Source organism: Brachyistius frenatus, unplaced genomic scaffold (assembly GCF_029030835.1).
Source record: "Brachyistius frenatus isolate BFR_SWC_R1_liver_20210118 unplaced genomic scaffold, ASM2903083v1 Contig_220, whole genome shotgun sequence".
In the NCBI taxonomy this organism is placed as follows: Eukaryota; Metazoa; Chordata; class Actinopteri; family Embiotocidae; genus Brachyistius; species Brachyistius frenatus.
The window spans coordinates 572,482-592,750 of NW_027210819.1; the positions used below are offsets into that span (position 1 = coordinate 572,482).

Genomic DNA, 20,269 nt, shown 5'->3' on the forward strand with positions numbered 1-20,269 from the left:
TTAGACACCCCCAAGTGCAACCCACTGTAGAGCTGCCTTTGTCTCTTCCTTGTCTATATCCTTTACTCCCTCCTTTTTGTCTTCCTCTTTTTCCTTATTCTGCTTCTGAATTCATCTCATTTGTTGTCATTTTCAGCCTTTTGTTGTTCTCATTTTGTGTTTCTCCATTAGCTCACTCAACTCTTTATAAAGTCCACACCGCTGGTTTAATACAAAATGCATGTGCAACAGAAAAATCTCCTCTAATGATGACAAATTACAGTTTTTGTTCTTTATAAAGAAAGGTGGGGTGGGGAGCAGCATCCAGTTGAAAAGACATTAATAACCCCTCTTTACTCATTAAGTTTTGCAGTAAACATGAACGAGCTGCGGCGTAACCTGACTGGTTCGAACCTGTAAAACACACAATAAGAGGCATCGTGCACCATCAGAGCGTTTAGCACGCCGCTTATGGAGTTCATGAAAGTCTGAAGCTCCTCCCTTTATTCACGGGTGCATTTTGTTTTGCCTCTTCTTCTTCTGCAGTCTAAGATTTTAAACGTCATCTGTGATCAGACGGTGAGAACCACCTCGGACCCCCTGATGAGCCAGTCGGCCTGCTTGGAGGAAGTCCAGCTGACCGATATCAATCCGGGCGACGGTCTGGTGAGGAGTCTCTTATTGTGTCTGCTTCTTGGATTCTCTGCACAGGAATGCATGATATGCGTGTCAAATTGTGGCTCTCACATCGACATCATACATTTGCTCCCTGTGGGAATATTGTATTTTTACTGAAACCATAATGTTTTGTTTTTCAGGGAATGTACATCAAGTCAACCTACGATGGATTACATGTCATCACTGGAACCACAGAACATGTGAGTACGACAGTAGGATGGCCACAATAAAACATTCAGCCCCTCTCCAGGCTGGAATTAATTTCCTCTCTACAAATACTCCTTAAAACTCCTTAAAAGTTTCTGATATTGATTGAGAAAACATTTCACTCTCCTCCTCCTCCTCCTCCTCTTCCTCTTCACTCTGTTCATGCGACCCTGAGGGCGCTCGGCGTTACAACATCTGAAGGAGTTGAGAACTGCTCATCTGTGAAGGGAATCGTTTGTTTCTGTGCTCCACTAACCAGTAAACACCACAAACAGCCTCCACAAAACCAAGTCCTACCTTCTCCCCACGCTGAGGCAACCCGCCACTGACTAATGCAGCAGCGCCACGGCCACGGTCCAGTCCTCACGCCTCCAGTCACTAATCGTGAATCAGGACCTGAATCATCACCAATAATGACGAGTTAATCCTGTTTGGCATCTGTGTGATATGAAAAACAATTCCACTGATATTCATACACAGGGAGGCATTTTCTCACCATTTTGAACTCTGGGTGTTTGTTTATTGGATTTGCTTCTTGAAAAGAGAATTTTAAAGGCAGACAGTTGAAATCAGGCAGAAATAAGACCGCTCTGATTTCAGTGAGGTTTTGTGAGTTTTATATCCAGCTTTAACCTTTATTGTGTGATTGTTTTTAGTCTCCTGCAGACCTGACTAGGAAGATCCATGCTGGCGATGAGGTGATCCAGGTTAACCAGCAGACAGTGGTGAGAATCTTTTTAAATATTTATATATATATTTATATATATAGTTTGCTTATTTACATGGTGTTGTATGTGGTTTCACGTGTGCTCACATCTTGTTACTCAGGTGGGTTGGCAGCTGAAAAACCTTGTTTTCAAACTGAGGGAAGACCCCAAAGGTGTGGTTCTACTTCTGAAGAAGAGGCCCACAGGTACAACCGGCTTCACCCCCGCCCCGCTGAAGAACATGCGCTGGAAGCCACCAGTACCTCAGGTACATAAACACACACACACACACACACACACACACACACACACACACACACACACACACACACACACACACACACACACACACACACACACACACACACACACACACACACACACACACACACACACACACACTTCCTTCATTCATCCTTGACAATCAACAAGCCTGTGAGTCGAGTCATTGTGAACCAATTATCAGTGTTTTTGGCAGTTGGTTCCAAAACAGCAAGTTGAGACAGGTCCTCCCTGAAAGAGCTGCCGGCTGAGTTGAATACAACATCCAGTTGTTCTTCATGCACAACAAAAGAGGCAACAAAAAGTTTTATGACGTCATTCAGTCGAAGAGATAAAGCTGCTGGCTTGTAGGGTTTGTGTCTGGTTAGCTTGTTCTGGTTTTATTAGAAACAAATGGTCCAGATGTTGCATTAAACTAAACAATATGACTTATAATATTATATTTAGGTTCTGCCTCCTTTTTTAAAGTTTAGTTTAAACATCTGTTGTTCAAAGAAAGGTTAAAGGTAGCCAATAAATACCGAGCCAATAAGGTTGTGTGACTGTGATCCAATTTGCTGTTCAGCACCGTGTGAACACATTAATCTCAACTCGGCGTTTAACCTCGTCTCTGCACCCGAGTCCTCTTTTCATGCTCTTTGTAAACTACGAGGTTCAAGCTCGAGTGCTGCCTTATCACACGTAGCGTCTTCTGTAGTCTGAGAGGACGACATGAGATGATATCTTTGAGGAGTGGTTTTTAAAACAACAAAGAGGATCTGAGCACCACGTCAACATGTCCAGCAGCATCTTGTTTTAACGAGTCGTCGAGGTATCAAGAGTCGGCCATCTCAGTTTATCTGCGATAAAAAGGCTCCAGACGAAACGATTCACCTCCCCGATTCAAGAATGAAGGACACTGGCTTTGTAATACTATATCATTTGTACACATGGGAGCCATTTGGAGAAGGAAAGTGGGGAATGATTCATGAACTCCCAGATCAGATGTTCAGTTTGTCATTAATAAATCACATCTACGATCCCGTATCAACGCGTGTATCATTTTGCTCTGATGAGAATAGCAGTGAACACAAAGACACGATGTTGTTGAGTGTTGGGAAACATAACTGTGGTAAACGCGTACATGTTTCAGGCTATTTTGGACTTCATTTACAATCTTTCCATAACTCAAACGGAGGCTTGTATTCAGTGAGGCGCACGAGCACTTAAACGTCTCGCCACATCTGGTGAACTCCTCCCATTTGCCAGCAAGTCATATTTAGTCTTTAGAAACCAAACTGTGGGCAGAAACGGAAAGCAATGACTTCATTTGTTTTTGACACAGACTGATACGGTACACGCAGCTGGAATAAAGACTGTCGGCAGTAAGATGTCAACTCGTAATCGTGCCGTGTTTTTCCAGAATAATTCCTCCCTGATCAGAGTCCAGTCTCCCTGCAGTTCGGCCAACGGATCGACCAAGAAGGAGAAGCCAGCTCTCCTGTACATCCCCCCTCCCCCTCCGGTGCCATACACTCCACGGTGAGCTTTTCATTTATTGCTAATTATCTTATGTAGTTTGATTTATTTAAATGTTGAGCTCTAAAAGTTAAGGTATTGAAAGTTAAAATCTTAAATGTGAGTGATGAATTAACGAAGAGGCCGTCCGCCGGCCTGCCGAGAGAAATCCCGTCGCCTCCAGTCGACCTTTGGCACATTTCCTGACTCCGAACTTTGAAGCTGGTGAATAATGAGCGTGCCGTGCGCCGTGATGGCCTCACCTCCGCCTCCTCCTCACCTCCTCCTCCTCCTCCTCACCTCCTCCTCCTCCTCACCTCCGCCTCCTCCTCACCTCCTCCTCCTCCTCACCTCACCTCCGCCTCCTCCTACTGCCCCCACCAGTCCCACCGCAGTCCCTATGCAGCGAGTGTTTCATCTTCCACCTCTACGAAGATGAGAGGACAGCCTCTTCCATTAACATGCTGGACGAACTGAATTCTAAAAAAAGAAGTTTGCAAACTTCACATGAATTAATAAGGCTAATAATAAAACATTACTTCTGAATCGTGATATGCTGCTTTATACTAGAATGTTGTGGAAGGGCTGTTATAAATACATGAACATTTGTTCCTTGCAGAGAGCTGAGAACAGACTGCATCTCCAGCATTAGTAAAAGACCAAAGGGCTCTGAGTCACCCAACTCCTTCCTGGATCAGGAGAGCCGGAGACGCTGCACCATCGCTGACTATGACAAGCTGAGCGTCGGCTGTCCCATCGAAGCCAACGTGATTCAGCCCAGAATGAGGGAGCACAAGCCCTCACGAGGTCAGCAGCTTCTCATCCTCTCATCGATCCTCGCCTCGCAGTTATTAAAGGTTATGCGTTCTTAAACTAATACAAGTTCTGAATGTGACACTCTTGTGTGAAGGAAAGCCGCGGCCGCTGTCCATGCCAGCAGATACCTGCGTCGGAGTGGTTGATCCTTACGCGAAGCCCTGGGCACAGGGGAGGAAAGGTATGAAACACATGCTGCCACCTTCCAGTTTAAAGATATTATTTCATTGTATAAACCTCAGAAACCCTGAACTCAAGGATGCTTTTTAATACTTATTTAGTTATACAAATTACCAGCGACAAAACTACAGTTTAGTGAAGCACTGATGAGTGCCCTGTTTTAAGAGTGTTGACCTGCAACTAGAACACATTTAATAAAACGGAAGTTCCAAAAATATGATCTATCCTCAATATAAACTGCTGTGACATCATGTTTTAGACATGTAATATTAACTGCTCATCATGTTTCACATTTATTTATCCACAAAAAAAGCAGAACTAAGTCGAGAAAGTAGAAATATGTTTCTATTCTTTTTTTTTACTTTATAAGCTTCAAAAGCACCAGAAAAATGTTTTAACCATTAAAACTGGAGCAGAATGATCTGTGACTCCTTTGAAGAATTAATATTAAATTTGTTTTTCTGTTACTCTTACAAATCTGCATTGTTCTCGTCGCTCAGTGTTGCTGCATGTGATCACTAACACATGTTCAACCGCCCTATAAAAACCTCAGTGGACTAACAAAGTTCACAATCATACTTCCTGATGTATTCTAAAACATCTTTAGAACCCATTATTTGTCTTCTCATATTTACTTTTCTCGCTGGACAGATAAATGACTCGATCAGTTGGTGACACCAGGTTTTGAGCCGTTAAACGTGCGGCTTCATGAAACACGGTATTCACGCTGTAACTTGACGTGGTCTCTTTGCTCCAGGTGACGACCTCCTGTCCCGATACTTGAGCAACGAACGGATCCCCACCATTGCTGAGGAGGTCCCCTCAGTGTCGCCGCCCTACAGGCCTCCGGGGGAACGTCACCTCGTCCGCGTGGACCACATCCGGGGCAGCCGCTACTACTCCAACTCCAACTCCAACCTCCACAACAGCGCCACCATCCCCTACCAGGAAGATACCAAAAAGGCCCCCGTGGCGCCCGTCTCCAAGCGCACCACGGCAGAACGCTCACTACTGGTCAGTTGGATCACGCGGCTTAAGCTATTGACTCACTGATGATGTGCTTCCTGTCCGGGGCTTCCTGTTCCTGTCTTGTGTCCTTCCTCAGTGCCTTTCGATATTTAACGCCCAGCTGATTTTATTTGGCAGTTTTGGGCTTTCTCACCCTCCTCTCTCCCCCCAAACCTCCATGTGTTACTACTACTACCAGCTACTACTCCTCAACCAAACTTGCTTTTGTAGTACTCACTACATTAAGTCATCACCCCTTTAACACGCCCACAACCCTCATCTCTTGACTACAAGCCTCAGCCTATGAAGAGGATACACTTTTTGGCCTTTTGTGCTCTTTATTGACGTCTCTGTACATATTAAGTTATGCCATGTTTCAGTTAACATGTTCTACGGTACCGTTATTTAACACTTCAGACACTGAAGCATAAGGAAATAAAAGTAATTGAAACAAACAGCATATATTTGTTAGTGAAACTGCTTTCGTTTTATTGTCACTTTTTTTTTTCTCAATCTCCATTTGTGTGATCAGTTGGTTCCACGACCGTCTGCCAATGGTTGCCTCTCGTAAGCTATGCATACGATTTCTACCGTCACTTTAGTTGACAATGCTGCGTCGGTTGGTAAAAGGGTGTTCATATCGTGTCACTCGCAAATATGTGTGCATGTTTTAAGGCTATGCACTCTCATCAGTAAACTTTTATATCCTGTGTTTCAGTTTACTCTGCAGTTACCCACCTGAAGGGCCTATAAACACACAGAGCTGCTTGGCAGTGAGAACTGGTCTTTTACAGCCAGCAGTTTGAATCAATCTTTTTAGGGACACAAAGGTCAAGTTGATGTCTATGAGCTCTCGATGTGGGAAGACAACAAATCCCAAGAGACAGAACGACAGTATTATTTCAGAAACTACAGGGAAGAAGTGTCTATTGTTGCTTTGTCTGCCTTTTGTAAGATTTGAATAGTGTTTTATTAAAAATTGCAGTTCATTTCAGTGACCTTTTGTATTGTCTTTATTTTACCAGTGCGTGTGGAATGACTGCTAAATGTGGAACTATAATGTCGCATGTCGGATGATTCTTGTTTTTGTTTTTTTTTTTTTTCAAAAAAACTACATTGCTATTTTATTCTCGTATCAGTTTACATACTTTAAACATTTTGTAAGTGAAAGGAAGCCGTAGCCGTGATGAATGAGCTCACTGTAGCCGGCTGTCCGTCTGACCTGCTGTGACCTTTGAGGTAAAACCTGCTTCTGCTTTTTAAGCGTGCGGTGAAACCGGATAGCTCACGTCGAGTTACCATTTCTCTGTATCAGATGGTGATGGTTATGTAACTTCTTCCCTCTATGATGAACTTCCAGCTGGCGGGACCATATGGTCGAAGCAGGTGTTTCCATCAGGGGATCTTTTTCCTGCGCGTATGTTGTCTTTTAAACATTTAAACGGCAGGTTAGGGTTACCTCGCCTGCGGGCTTTCGCCATTTTCATTGATTGGAAGAAGCGTTTGCCAGAGAAGGATCAGCACCTTTCATCATGCAACTGAAGATCTGCTGCTATCAAGAACGACCCCCCTCCCCCTCCCCCTCCCCCTGCCTGTTTCCTCTGTGCATGTATTCCCTGATGGAGAGGAGCCTTTCTTCTGATCTCTCCTCACTCTTTCCTTACATCTCGCTCTGCCCAAGCTCGCTGAGATGTAGTCGCCTGCGGTCTTCACTAATTTGCACCTTCTGAAACCCTGTTGTCGGCCGAGTGCTTCCTGCACTCCCTCTAACCCACTGCATACGTTTTCTAACCACTAACATTTCATGCCTGCATATCACCAATGGTTACATGCTGAATTATTGCTAGTTTACGCATGTGGAAAAAAAACTGCATCACAATGTTTTGTTAACTGATGTGAAATCACAAACCGACGTACAGAATACGGATGAATGAATGTTCTGTTGTTAATTTGTTTGTCTTCTTGGGAGTAATTCATTTTACCAACACACACAATCAGCAAACATTACAGGTATCAGACGAACACTTTAGTTCACGACAAGAGAAGACGCCACAGTTTTACTCTCACAAATCATCATCGCGGCCGCTTTCCAACGATCATGATCCAACGTAACTTTGACACTTTGGTCGTGGATCTCAATCTCAGGGCTTAACGTGTAAATCTTTATGTATCACAGGGACCTGACTGGCACTCGAGCAGGGACTTCCTCAACCGGTGAGTCTCTCTCTCTCTCTCTCTCTCTCTCTCACTCACTCACTCCCCCCCCCCCCCCCCCCCCCACAGTGTTATGCAGTCTATAGGTCAAAGGAGGAACATAAGAGCAGGGTGGGTCTACTTTTCATCAGGTTGTGGAGTCTTGTTAAAACAAGCCACGGGGTGACGGGTCAGTGGGTCGGCTGCTTTTATGATCAGCGAAAATATGCTATAGATTCACAACACTGAGCTGCGGAGGCTGGTTGGGTGTTAAAAGTAAAACGTACATCATTGAGATTGAGAAATACCAGCCTTATCAAACCTCTGCAGGTAATACATTTATTTTTTCTTAGCAGTAAAAAACAGACTTTTCTCTTCTAAATCCATATTATTAAATTGGAAGATGCGTTTGTGTGCTTTTTAAAGGGGAAAAAAAGTACATGTTTTTTTTAAACCTTTTTTTTTTTAACTCAGAAACTCCAGCATGTTTCACACACCGACGTGTCCACCCGCCCCCAAGACACCTTCACAATCCGGAGATTCTTTAGAAATGTCACTATTATGGCAAATCGTGATTCTTCCAACTATAAATAACTTCATCCCACTGCACAACATGACGCCATGCGAGGATCGCTGCGCCGCACCGTCATCCGTGGCCCCTGCGTCTCCTCTGGTCTCGGATGTATGGCCGGAGGAGGTGTGACTCCCCACATTAACACCATGATCGATGACTAAATGCCTTGCACAATAACACCCCCCCCTCGACACACACACACACACACACACATATATACATATACCCTCCCCGGCAGTTCTATTCTGGGAGCACACGACATCCGGCTTACTGCATGCTCAATCAAAACACATTACTCACATTCAGGATTTATAGACAGATGCTGTAGTAAGTCTCGTAGATAATCAGTTGACTCATTGCTGCTGGTGGTAATGAACATGTGACACTGATGGAGGAAATGGAATTTGATTGACAGAGGATTTAATCAAGTGTCATATTAATTTTTGGCTGGTCAATCTATAAAAACAGAGCTGTTTTTTGGGTTTTTTTCATGACAACACACAACATATGAAAAGGTGAATCAGCTTTCTCTCTCTGTCATTTCTTAAAACCACCATAAACAAGTTGCATCATGTGAAAAAAAAAATCTCTTTTAGCAAACTAGTAATTTAAGGAGGAGATAAAGACGTGATGAATTATGGATGACGGGAGGAGGAGAGCAATCGAAAGGCAGGAAAAATGAGCCAGAGTCAATTTCATACCCTGAAATTGCAGGGTGAGGCCCAGCTGAGGTGGATCGAGTATTCTGAGCTTCGGGAACAAGCGTCTCGTCCACCGTGCTGCACTGGCTGGTTTCCAACTGTATTATCAGGACCCCTGGTACACCAGCCAAATACCACCCCTTTAACAGTCTCCGTGGAGTTTTGTTTTGTTTGGCTCAAATCAAAGTGAGCCCGATTGGAACGCAGATAAAAATAATGAGTGGTTCCGAATAAGCTGGGAAGCAATAAGTATGTGTTGGAACTTTTCAAAGGACACTTAAGTGTGATCTGAAGTATGATGGCGTTATCTAAGCTCCTCGGTGTCTGAGGTAACTCTACTGGAAAGTGCTGCTTGATGTTAGTTTATGTGTTTTATACCATGAAAGGTGTTGACTTTTAATGCCTCTCTCATTCTTACAGGTATAATCAACCACATATACGGTCCTGGTCCTTTTCTCAAGCAGTAAGTAATTAAAAATCAGCCTGAACATGACGTATGGGCAGTTGGACAGAGTGTGACGGCGCCTGTGTACATCTGTGTGTGTTTTCTACGTCCATGTGAGGAATGTTGCTGGCCGGAGTCGTGGCGAGAGGCGGTGAAATTGAGAGCCTCAATTACAGCCTCATTACATTTCACACAGAGCGAAGACGACATACATGCTTCCTGTATCACACACAAACCAGCAGACCAGCACACACACATGCAACCTTCCTTTCTAGTTCGTGCCATCGCTGCAGGGATGGCAGCGTTAGTCCCAACTAAAGCATCTTAGTCTTTCTGCAGATTTGATAAGAAATATAACTGCTGTCAGATGGATTTTCTTGCACGTTCATGTCCCCTTCAGGAAAGATTGTAACTGATGATCTCTAAACTTTCCTTCTTGCACAATAAATAGGTCCAAATTTGTATTATTCGATTGTTAACTTCAGCTTTACTTGTGTTTTGTACTGTCAGTAATCAGCACATGTTCGCATGCTGATGCACTAAATGACACCGATCATACCTGCTACAAATCAACATGTTGGCATTATCCCTGGTATTAGCATTTAGCTCAAATCACTGCCTTCATGGCTGGTTTCTTTGTTGAATGTTCTGCTAGTGGAAAATTGATCGTGCACCTGGAAGCTTTGGCAGATGTGGAAATGAACGGACCACAAGGGGTGAAGTGAGGGTTGCTTTGCTGTCTTTGGACACAGAAACCACATAACGCAGTGCCATGACTGTCAATCCCACTCACACACCTCCACAGGGGTCAGATGGATTAGGCTCATAGTCACAAGTGGCAAGTGAACAAATCACATTTCTACAGATTTATGGTCCAATTGTGTTGTTGCACCGTAACCTCGACCTTGCTGTCAGCACCAGGACAGAGGAAATAGTTACAGCTTCTCTTTGGATTATTTGTGTGTAAAGACACAGTATGTCTGCTACAAAGAAGAAAACTCATTTATTTCAAACCAAATCCAAATGTTCAGTTATTTAGTAAATGCATTTAGAGCGCTCTCTCTCTCTCTCTCTCTCTCTCTCTCTATATATATATATATATATATATATATTTTTTTTTATTAATTATATATATATATATATATATATATATATATATATATATATATACCCTAGATCTAAACTGGGGTCGTGATCCGTGTCAGATCAACTGGGCGATGACCAACCAAACGGAGTGAGCTAGAAACTGATATGATTTCCAGCACTTCCCCTTTACGATGTGCGAGATCCCCCTGGGGAATAATAGCTGCTCTTCCACCCCCAATCCTCTCCCTCACAGACACACAGTTTCAGGGTGGGAGGTGGTGGGGGGCGGTGGGGGTCGGGGGGCATTAACTAAGTGCCATGACAATTCTCAGCATGGTCCGAGATGGGAGATTGAGCTCCACAACGGTGTGACCAATCTGCATTCCTGTGAATCCTCCAGGCTTTTGACACGAGTCGCACATCACCTCACTTTCACCAGAACCCAGAAGGAAAAGGCCCTTCAACTCAGCCCGAGGTGTCATACTGAGGCTTCGTGAGACTCATCACAGAAATAAGAAGCATGTGAGCACATTTAATTGCAATGTTAAAAGATTTTGGGGAGTTTCGGGGGGAACACGAGGGAGTCACTCGATATGGATGAGAAAGATGAGGTGTCAAATGGGAGGGAGGCAAAGAGGAAGCTACAGTGTGAGAATGTGAGAGATATAAAAGGAGGGGGTCTCACTTCAGAGTCACTTCAGAGTCTCTGCAGTACAATAGCAAGTGGAAAGAGAGAAGAGGCCCGTCTATTTAAGCAGAAATGAAATGGAGACTATAATAATGCAAGACTCAGGAATGTGTGTGCTGGTTTACCGCCGTCCCGGCACAGAACATCCGAGCCTCTGCATGGATGCAGCTCGCGCAGCGATGTTATGGCTGCAAACCAGTGAGGGGTGTTGATGTCCAGACCACCGCTTCCCTGAACAATGAGCGGACTCTGAAACATCAAGCACTTGTTTTTCTCATTCTTCTGAGACTTGTTTTTTCCTTTCTTTCTTTCTTCTTTTTTGTCAACATCTCTCAAAGCACGAAAGAAAAAAAACATGACCCTAACCTTTCTGAAACTTAATCTGTCACTGCACTTATTGTGAGTTACTATGAATGGAGCATTCGGGTGTTTCACAGCAATGTGAAATTGTAATATAGGCTACAAGATGTTTTTGCAGTTAATAACAGATGTTTTGAAATACCCAAATAAGTCTTTAGAAACAGATCTGCACATGAAAGCTTTGTTTTTTTATTCCTTTCTCTCCCGATAATTATCTCATACCCCCTCAGATTTATGTTATCCCAGTTTATCCAACTATATATAATACACCGGCTATGTTACTTAAATAGGACGTTTCATGCAGGACTTTTACTTGTAATTATTATTTTTTCATTGCTGTAATGGCTCTTTTCCTAAAGTGAATGATACGTGTACTTTTTCCACCACTGCACAGCATGAACACAGTTTCAGTAACTCAACGATGAGTTTTTGGTCGCTCATAAGCAGGAACATGGCGACATCCAGTGGTCATGTGTGGTAACTGCGATCTCCCTGAGAGAAAGTAGCTTATTATTTTCCCTGAATGCGATATTCGAAAGATGCAAAAATAAATAGCCCCAAAACGAATACAAATAATACAAATAAAATGTGAAAATGGAGGAAACGGCTCATTGTGGTTCCCTGTTTGAAGTGAGCAGGACCTGAACTCACCTGAAAGCAGCCGAGCTCCTCTGAATGTCCGGTTCTTTGTCCCAATATGTTCGCCAAGGTTTGGTCCGACTTTGAGCAGAGCTTTCGGGCCAGACTACTTTCTCTGAGGTCGTGCTGGCAGGTACGGTCGGCTGGCTTGTTTCAAATCTCTCAGACTCTTTGAATTAAGCACTTTGGTGATCTTTTCTGGCTGAACTACCAAACCAGGGGATCAGTAGGCCAACTGCCTTCTGATTTTAAATTACAGTGTTTTTCATAAATAACTCAGAAGCAGTTTTATAATGTTGTACGTAATTTAACATTTAGGAAAATGTGTTTTCCAAATATAGTTTTTATTGTCTTTGAATCATACAGGCTGCAGTTTATGCTCTGAATAGATCAAACTGTGTTTAACACCAACTGAACGAACTGAAGCTTAAAAAAAAGTGTTGTTTGTCTCACACCAAAGAATATTGTCAATGTTCATCCAGGTTGTTCAATGAGGATCTGATTACTAAAATGACACGTTAATATCTGCAAAGACAAAAAAAAAAACCAAAAAAAACGCACAGTAAGTTAGTTTCTGAACACCCATTTCCACTCCTCGGTCAGGTTCCTGCTGTGGTTGATGTGGTGATCATCAGTTCACTTAAACACCCGGAAAATCAGATATAATGTATTTGTGTTGTGCAACACAGAAACACTCTTAAATGTGTGGTGGAGTTTGGTTTAGAAAAGAGCTGCTGGTTCGTTGTCACCGGGAGAACTTCCAGAGTCACAGTTGTCTGAATCTGTAAAGTTTTAAGAAGCAGGTAGGAGCCTCGTCTCTTATCTCTGGTCTCACCGGAGACACGTGGTGAGTGGTTGAATGAGAGCAGCTGCAGCAGGACTCAAGACTCAGACCAAACCACCACCTGGTCTTTACACTTCCGGAGACAGGCTTGTCTTAGGTTGGTAGATGTGTGTCTCTTTCTCTTGGGTGACTTTACAAAAAAAGGAACTCAAAGCTCCAGAGGAAGTTAGTCAATAATGGCAACTTGGATTTCTCAATGCGTTTTCATTTTGGACAGTTTTAGGTTTTAGTTTGTATTCTCTCTCATTAAAGGTGCTTTCTGTTGTGTGATGCTGCAGAAGAATCAGTTTCACTGATACTTCTTGGTACTCGCTAATGTGTGAGAGGGTGAATTAAACTGCTGACTTGGACCATTGTGAAATTGAGTTAGTACTTCCACTTCCACAGAAGGAGAAATGCTGCTTTTTCGACCCATTTTTGCTACCAACTTTTTTTTCTCTACAAAAACAGAAGAAAAAGCAAATTGAGAAACGTCTGTTCTGCCTACCCGTGATGTCACTTCCTCTTGTCGCTGGAGAGAAAAATGCAGAGGTTGCTTTCTGCTCATTTATCTGTGGGTAGGCTGATTTTGTCGGGTTACATTCACATCTGTGGTTTCTTGTAACAGGCTGCCTTCCCCATATCTGTGACACCTTCTATGGCCGCCGATGACTACAACCCTGTAAGTGTCATATCTTTATTTAAGTGACATTTACTGAAACTGCTCAAATGGAAACGTTGCTGTCCTTTAATACAGGAACTACTTCTGCTTCTCCTATTTTATGATAACAAAGGTAAACATTTACAGTAACACGGCAGGTGGATAGTTTGCTTTTCTTATTTTTTTAATGAATTCACTAAAGGGGCAAAAAAAAAGAAGCTGAGACCAGATAAAGAGGAAGGCTGAAAGTGAAGTGAGAGATGAGGATGTCGTTGATCTGTGTAGAAGATCAGAACGACTGCATGTGGCTGAATGTTCAAACAGCTGCTGATTTTCTCCTCTGACCTCTCCTCCTCCTCCTCCTCCTCCTTCTCCTCCCAAAGGTCTCCCTGCGACACAAATCTAAGAAGAAGATCAGAGGAGGTAAGTCTGCTCCCGTCACTTTGTGTCTGCGTGTGCACGCAGCTGTAATTTGGACCTCGGTGGGCGTGTGTGAAGCGACAGGACAATTAGTGAGCACGGAGGGACTCAACACAGCACTCACTTACTTTCACTTCTTTTCTATTCTGGTTCTCTGGCAGCATCACAGGTTCTTCTGAGAAGCAAACATTCATTTTAATGTTATTGTTGTTGCTATGACAGGTAGGCATTAATGTGCTGTAGCACTTCTGAATGGACTGGATGCTGTGCGGGTTTGTTCACTGCTATTTTTAGAGTTCATTTGGTGATTGAACCGAACGCTGTGGTTTACTTTGACTCGAGTGGAAATGTTTTGGTTGTTGGCGTTGGACTGCGCAACCTCTTTCTTCCTCTTTGGCTCCACTTTGTTTCTGTGTGGATGGAGGTGAGGAGGTCTCTGTACATTCACGTGTGTTCTGTTTGTAGGCAATGGTACGATGAGCAGGAGACGTATCTCGGTGAAGGAGCTGGGTCAGCCGGACCACCAGGGCTGGCTGTACCGGAAGAAAGAGAGCAAAGGCTTCCTGGGTATCAAATGGAAGAAGTACTGGTTCGTGCTGAAGAAGACGTCTCTCTACTGGTACGCCAACCAGCTGGTGAGTCAAAGATGGAGACCCATTTATGATGTGTTCATGAACAGAATTACACATTAGGTATTGGATTCATATCAGAAAAGAGATGAAATACAAAAACTAAAAAGAGGATTTTAAAGGAGCTTACTCATGTTGTATATCTACTTCTGGTTTCCCAATTTATTTTGGGGGGTTAATATATACTGTCTTCCTCTCCCGGTGGGATTCCTGATTTTCTTTTTTGATGTTAATGCCATGAAAAGATGGAAAACAGCTGCAGCTTTTAATGTCTGTTAAAGGTTCAGTGATTTCCTAAAACTTCTGGAAACTGTATTTTGGATAAACAACAGTAAATAGTGCATTTATTGGGAACGACTTCCAGCAGCGGATTAGTTGAGGTGGTGAATGTTTACAGGATCATTTTGATCATAACGACAGAACTTGTAAATCAGTGAAGAGGTGCGGCTCAACGTATTGTTAGTAGTAACAATGGAGAGAAGCTGACACACAATCTGTTAACAGAAATCAAGTGTTGGTTTTGGTCTTTACATGCACTGAGTTGACAAATATAGTATATCAGTCAACCTTTTCCCTGGAATTTTATGTAATAGTTTATATATTTAAATGTGATTAAAACAATGTTTCGACGTCAGATTAAACAAATCTACCGGCTGTCACCGACTCACCGGCTGAATTGGTTCTTTTTCATTCTAAATGCATCAGTTAAGTTTGGACTCAAATATTGAACGGGGTGCGCTTTATGGTCCTGAATCAATATCCTAATATATCAGGGTATTTCCACGATAACGATATTCTTAACAATATGACAGAATAACAAAAAACATTTTATTATTACTTTCAAGAACGTACAACTGCAACAAAATAAGCGTGTATGTAACGAAAATGAATTCAAAATGAAAACCTGCTTACAATTTGTCACAGATGTTTTATTTACATACGCTTACATACACAACTGTTTTGTTGCAAACTACAGCAAAAAAACAAATACAGCTGTCTCTTTCACAGTTAATGTTTAGCACTCTGAGGAACAGGAGCTGCAGATGAGTCACTCCTGTTTCTACCACAGCTGTCTCCCCGCCAGCGTCACCGTGTTTCCTCAATGTGACGGTGTCACTAACAGCCCGTCAGGTCCTGATGCTCCGTACGCAACCGACATGTTAGATTTACTGGCATCACGACTTGAGTCAGATCTATTGTCTGGTAGGAGAAAAGAGAAGAAGTAGCCTCCTGCCATACGACGGCGGCCGGTGTCATTGTCAGGAAGTGGTTTGAAGTCATGTCTGTGTTTTAACGCTCGCTTGTTGTTCAATCTGTGTGTTGCAGGCAGAAAAAGCTGAAGGCTACATTGATCTCACCAACTTCATCATAGACCGAGCCATCGAGTGCAAGAAGAAACAGTAAGCGCCGTCGTTACGCTGTTCAGTCTGTGGTCAGCGCCATCAGACACCTCCCAGCTGCAGGGGGTCGAATTAAAAAGGAACTACATGTACATCTGTTGTTGTAATGAGCAACGCAGAAAGAGTTCTTGCACACTGATTGGAAGTGAAGTCGGGAAACAACCTGAAAGTGATCAATGAAGTAGAAAAGTCCCACTTTTCATTAATTGCGGTGAAAACTTGTTTTGCTGATTCGGTCCTCTTCTCTTCATCCAGTGCATTCAAAGCCTGTCACCCACAAGTCATGATGTTTTATTTTGCTGCTGAGAGCCACGAGGACATGAACTTGTAAGTCACATAAAATGTACTTTATCGTCTTGTTTTATCTGAAATGTGGTGAAATGATTGATGGATTGATTCCTTCTTTTCAGGTGGTTGAATAAGCTCGGGCTGGCCTCCATTCAGTATGAGCCGACAGAGAGAAACGCTGCAGCTGGTAAGATCACAGATTTCAGCTTACTGTCACTGGTTTTACATGGAAACTCTGGGTTTCCAAGTTGTCAACTCTTTAAAGAACATAGTCTTGTTTTTAGTTTCTTCTCTGAGAGCTCAATATGCACAAAATCAAACTAAAAAGTTTTCACTCCGAAGCAGCACTGATCTTCTCTGGTTAGTACAGATTTTAGGTCCAAATTTAAAGTACTGTTGTCTCCCCGGAAATAATTTTGTGCCGCATTTGTCATGAATTCTGTCTTTTTCTGTGTCTTCCCACTCAAACATGAATGTTCAGAGTGCTATAGTGAAGCCAGCGACCACGAGGAAGCTGAGAGCCCGGAGATCCCTCCTCCGCCGTACTCCGACTCTGTGGATGCATCTGATCCAGCTGGTAGCACACATCAGGTCAGTCACGTCTCTGGCTGGATACACAAGCGACACTAAACTCAATTTCTGCAGTCCTCCTTATTTCCTGATTTATGCTTATATTGCTGGAGCTGCTAATGTTGTTTTAAAAAGCACATAATTCAGTAAATGTGCAGTATTTGGTAAACAGAACTGCCCGTGATGTGCGTCCTGCAGGGCACCCTTCCTCCACCGTACTCCTCCACCATCACCACCGAAGCTAACGGCTCGCTCTCCTCGCCCGTCAGTACGATGACTTCGCAGAGCTCCGCCTCCTCGCTCGCCAAACACCGGCAGTCCTGGTTGGACCTGGTCTCGCAGGCGGCTCCTCCCGCCGGGGAAACGGCGGTGGTGTGCTCGGTCCAGGTGCACTCGCATCATCCTCCACCGGAGGAGACGGTGTTGGAGAGCTCGGCCGCCCGGGACTCCTCAGACACCGCGTCCAACGAGGAAAACCCTGCAGCCCAGGGGGAGCAGAGCGATGCTTCAGCTGCTCAAGATGAAGGTGAATCTTTATTTTAGTCTTTTTTCCATTTTCATTCTGGACGGTCTTATCATTAAACCACTGGATATTTGTTTTCCTCAAACAAATTCAGCTGATTGTATTTTTAAGCAAACTTTCATCTTCAGTAAAGGAGACTATCTTCTGGTTTATCGTTCCACTTGTAAGAAAACATTTCCTGTCTGTCACATCTTTTATTAACATGAGTGCTCAACAGAAGTTATGGTTGTTGATTCAATTTCTGAGTCACTTTTGTTCCGTTTCAAATTTTCTAATGTATTTTGGTCACTATCTTTTTTCCTTTTGTGACTTGACAAATTATGTTGTTGACCTGAGTCTCTTTTGAATTGAAGGTTTTCTTTCATTTTTCTGTCTCTATGACTTATCCTCCCACAAACAGGAAGTTACGCAATTAAATGTCTGTCGTGTATGGTGACGACAGGATATATTGCAACCGTCTTTTGTTGCAGGTGATCAAGGGAACAGCTCTGATGAGATGGAGAAGCTGTATATTCATCTAAAAGAGGCCAGCCTCTCACCCATAGGAGATCGTAAACCATCCACCAAAAGGGAATTCAGGGCCTCCTTCATACGACGCTGTAAAAACCACACTGTCAATGACAAACTGCACCTTATCAGGACACTGAACAGCACATTAAAGGTACATTTTCTGCCTTCTTAAAAACTAAAGATCTGATTCTTTTTTTCATGACCAAAGTGCACATATTTAATCAATTTGAGGATTTCTTGGTTTGTGAATAGCGAAGGAATGTAGCTGAATGCAGAGATTCATGCCAGTGTTTAATTTTTCCCTATTTTCTTTTCTTGCACAGTCAAAAGAAGCTGATTTACAGGCAATAGATCAGTTGCTGTGGGAGACCGAGCTCACCTCAGACAAGTTCAGAGAGTGGAAGGAGGCCAATGCGCCCTTGGTGCACGAGATCTGTGCCAAACAGATCCAGCAGGTGGCGTCAGAGGCCACAAAGGCGGCAGCATCAGTCATTGCTGTGCCTGTTGTTGAGACCAGTTTATAAAGACTCCTCCTGATTGTTTTTACTGTGTTTGGACTCTGAGGACTTTACAGTCGCATACTTTGGACACACACACTGCTGTCAGTCTTTCAGTTGACACCTCTTTTCCATATAAGTGGATATTTAAGTGCTATTCAACAAGTAACTGGATCATTGAAGAGTGTTTAGTTCCTAAAATGGAGCTGGAGACATGATCTGATCACATTAAATGTGAACTGTGTCTTAGTATTACTTTTACAACAAATTTTACAGCTGATTGTCTTCATGTTGTAATTCTGTGAACCTGTGCATAAATTCTTTTAACATTTGGAATAATGGAGGATGTTGAAATAATGGATCCATTGTCCAACATGGAAACACTTGTTTTTACGTTATGTTTTGTGGTCTTTAAATTCATCTGTAGTGAGCACATTATTATTATTTTTTTTTTAAACTGTTCAATTATTGGTGCCATGCACCATCGATGTCTGTTACACCTGTTTTACAGTAACTATTGTGAAGGATTTGTGCTGTTTGCCATAGAAATGATATTTGATCAGTGAGTCTTTCCAGACTGCACTAACAGAATTAATTAAGGTCACATCACGATTATTTCAGATTTTGTAAAAGTCAGAAGTGTCAAATCATTTGTTACTGTGATGTAATTTAAAGCCACAATATGTGAAAGCCTCATTTTTAGTAGAAGAGACTAACGATCCATTCCACTAAACCAAAACCAATTCTTTTTAAATAAAGAATTCGTTCCTGAAAGCAAAAATTCACTATAGATTGTTTTTACCACAAGCATTGACAGTATGAGACAATTTAATGTATGTTTTTTTTTTCAAATGTGATAAAGACTTTATGACTAACTGATATTAACTGTATATACAGTACATTGAGCTCAAGGCAGGATGTAGCATTTGTCATCTGTATTTAGATGATTGATGGATGATTCTCAGGACAAACTCCCCAGGAGACAAAAAACAAGTCCAGTGGACCCAGCGGAGCCTGTACTACTCACACAAAAATGATGATGTCATCCAGACATCAGATATTCTGTGACTGCCCAGCATCAGCTTCAGGAACCTCAGGCCAAACACGGCTTGTGTTAACTCGGTGTAAATAAATGTAAATGAATGTGTGATGTTACTTCTCCTTTTTTTTTTTTTTTTTCAACTGTGGTATTAAAGCCAGTATGTTCATTTGTGTACAGGGAAATAAAGTATTGTCACAAGAGGAGACATTTCCCAGCCTCCTTTATTTATTAGTGCTGCAGCTTGTAGTACACCACCGGCGCCGGTAGGAGGCGCCAGTCCCCCCGCAGAGTCCTCATCGGGTGATGCGCCATATTGGCAGTCTCCTCCATCTCGCCTGACGTCGGGCATGCATGTCTTTAACCGGGTACTGAGGAGACGACTGTGACTGTGAACGGTGACCTGCGAGCCGAAGTCGAACCATGGAGGCCGTGAAAGCGTTTAACAACGAGGTTCGTTCCCGGTTCGGATCTTCGGCTCCGAATCGGATTCTTCACGTTTGCGGCAGCTAGTTGGCTAACGTTAGCATCAGGTAGCAGCAGGGAGCGGAGCGTCGCTAGCAGGCCTCGGTCTGCTCACAGACACGCAGCGGCACCGGACACTTATCCGGGGGGTGATCCACCTTCACAATCCAGCCTGCAGCTCTGAAGTCAATGTTTTATGTGAACAAACACCGAGTTGGGTTAAAAGTATGAACAAATATTCTCAACAGGCTCGTGCTAACCAGCTAGCTCCAAGTTAGCGAAGCCGCCTCAGTTGCGTGATAACTTGGTGAGCTAACTGCTCGACATGGACTCAAACACCAGGCTCAGTCCGCCAGACAACGTGTGTCGAGCCATTGTTGACTGCTTCTTGGCATGTTTACAGA

The 20,269-nt window shown here is 43.1% G+C and overlaps 1 protein-coding gene across 2 annotated transcripts in view; it reads left to right on the top strand.

Annotated features, from left to right (window-relative positions):
- cnksr3 (cnksr family member 3) overlaps window positions 1-19,606 on the top strand; it is a 43,466-nt gene extending 23,860 nt beyond the window's left edge. The window contains exons 6-25 of one of the 2 annotated variants that reach the window (XM_069719674.1): window positions 526-645; window positions 798-857; window positions 1,521-1,589; window positions 1,693-1,839; window positions 3,256-3,374; window positions 3,970-4,157; window positions 4,261-4,347; window positions 5,104-5,360; window positions 7,531-7,568; window positions 9,243-9,285; window positions 13,492-13,545; window positions 13,908-13,947; window positions 14,410-14,579; window positions 15,900-15,973; window positions 16,229-16,300; window positions 16,384-16,448; window positions 16,743-16,852; window positions 17,030-17,357; window positions 17,825-18,015; window positions 18,188-19,606. In XM_069719674.1, the coding sequence (XP_069575775.1) occupies window positions 526-645; window positions 798-857; window positions 1,521-1,589; window positions 1,693-1,839; window positions 3,256-3,374; window positions 3,970-4,157; window positions 4,261-4,347; window positions 5,104-5,360; window positions 7,531-7,568; window positions 9,243-9,285; window positions 13,492-13,545; window positions 13,908-13,947; window positions 14,410-14,579; window positions 15,900-15,973; window positions 16,229-16,300; window positions 16,384-16,448; window positions 16,743-16,852; window positions 17,030-17,357; window positions 17,825-18,015; window positions 18,188-18,388 (2,433 nt within the window). In that variant the 3' untranslated portion in view covers window positions 18,389-19,606. Of the gene's footprint in view, window positions 1-525; window positions 646-797; window positions 858-1,520; window positions 1,590-1,692; window positions 1,840-3,255; window positions 3,375-3,969; window positions 4,158-4,260; window positions 4,348-5,103; window positions 6,370-7,530; window positions 7,569-9,242; window positions 9,286-13,491; window positions 13,546-13,907; window positions 13,948-14,409; window positions 14,580-15,899; window positions 15,974-16,228; window positions 16,301-16,383; window positions 16,449-16,742; window positions 16,853-17,029; window positions 17,358-17,824; window positions 18,016-18,187 lie in introns of those variants that run through there. The other variant, XM_069719675.1, reaches the window with a different exon arrangement.
- The last annotated feature ends 663 nt before the right edge of the window (window positions 19,607-20,269 follow it).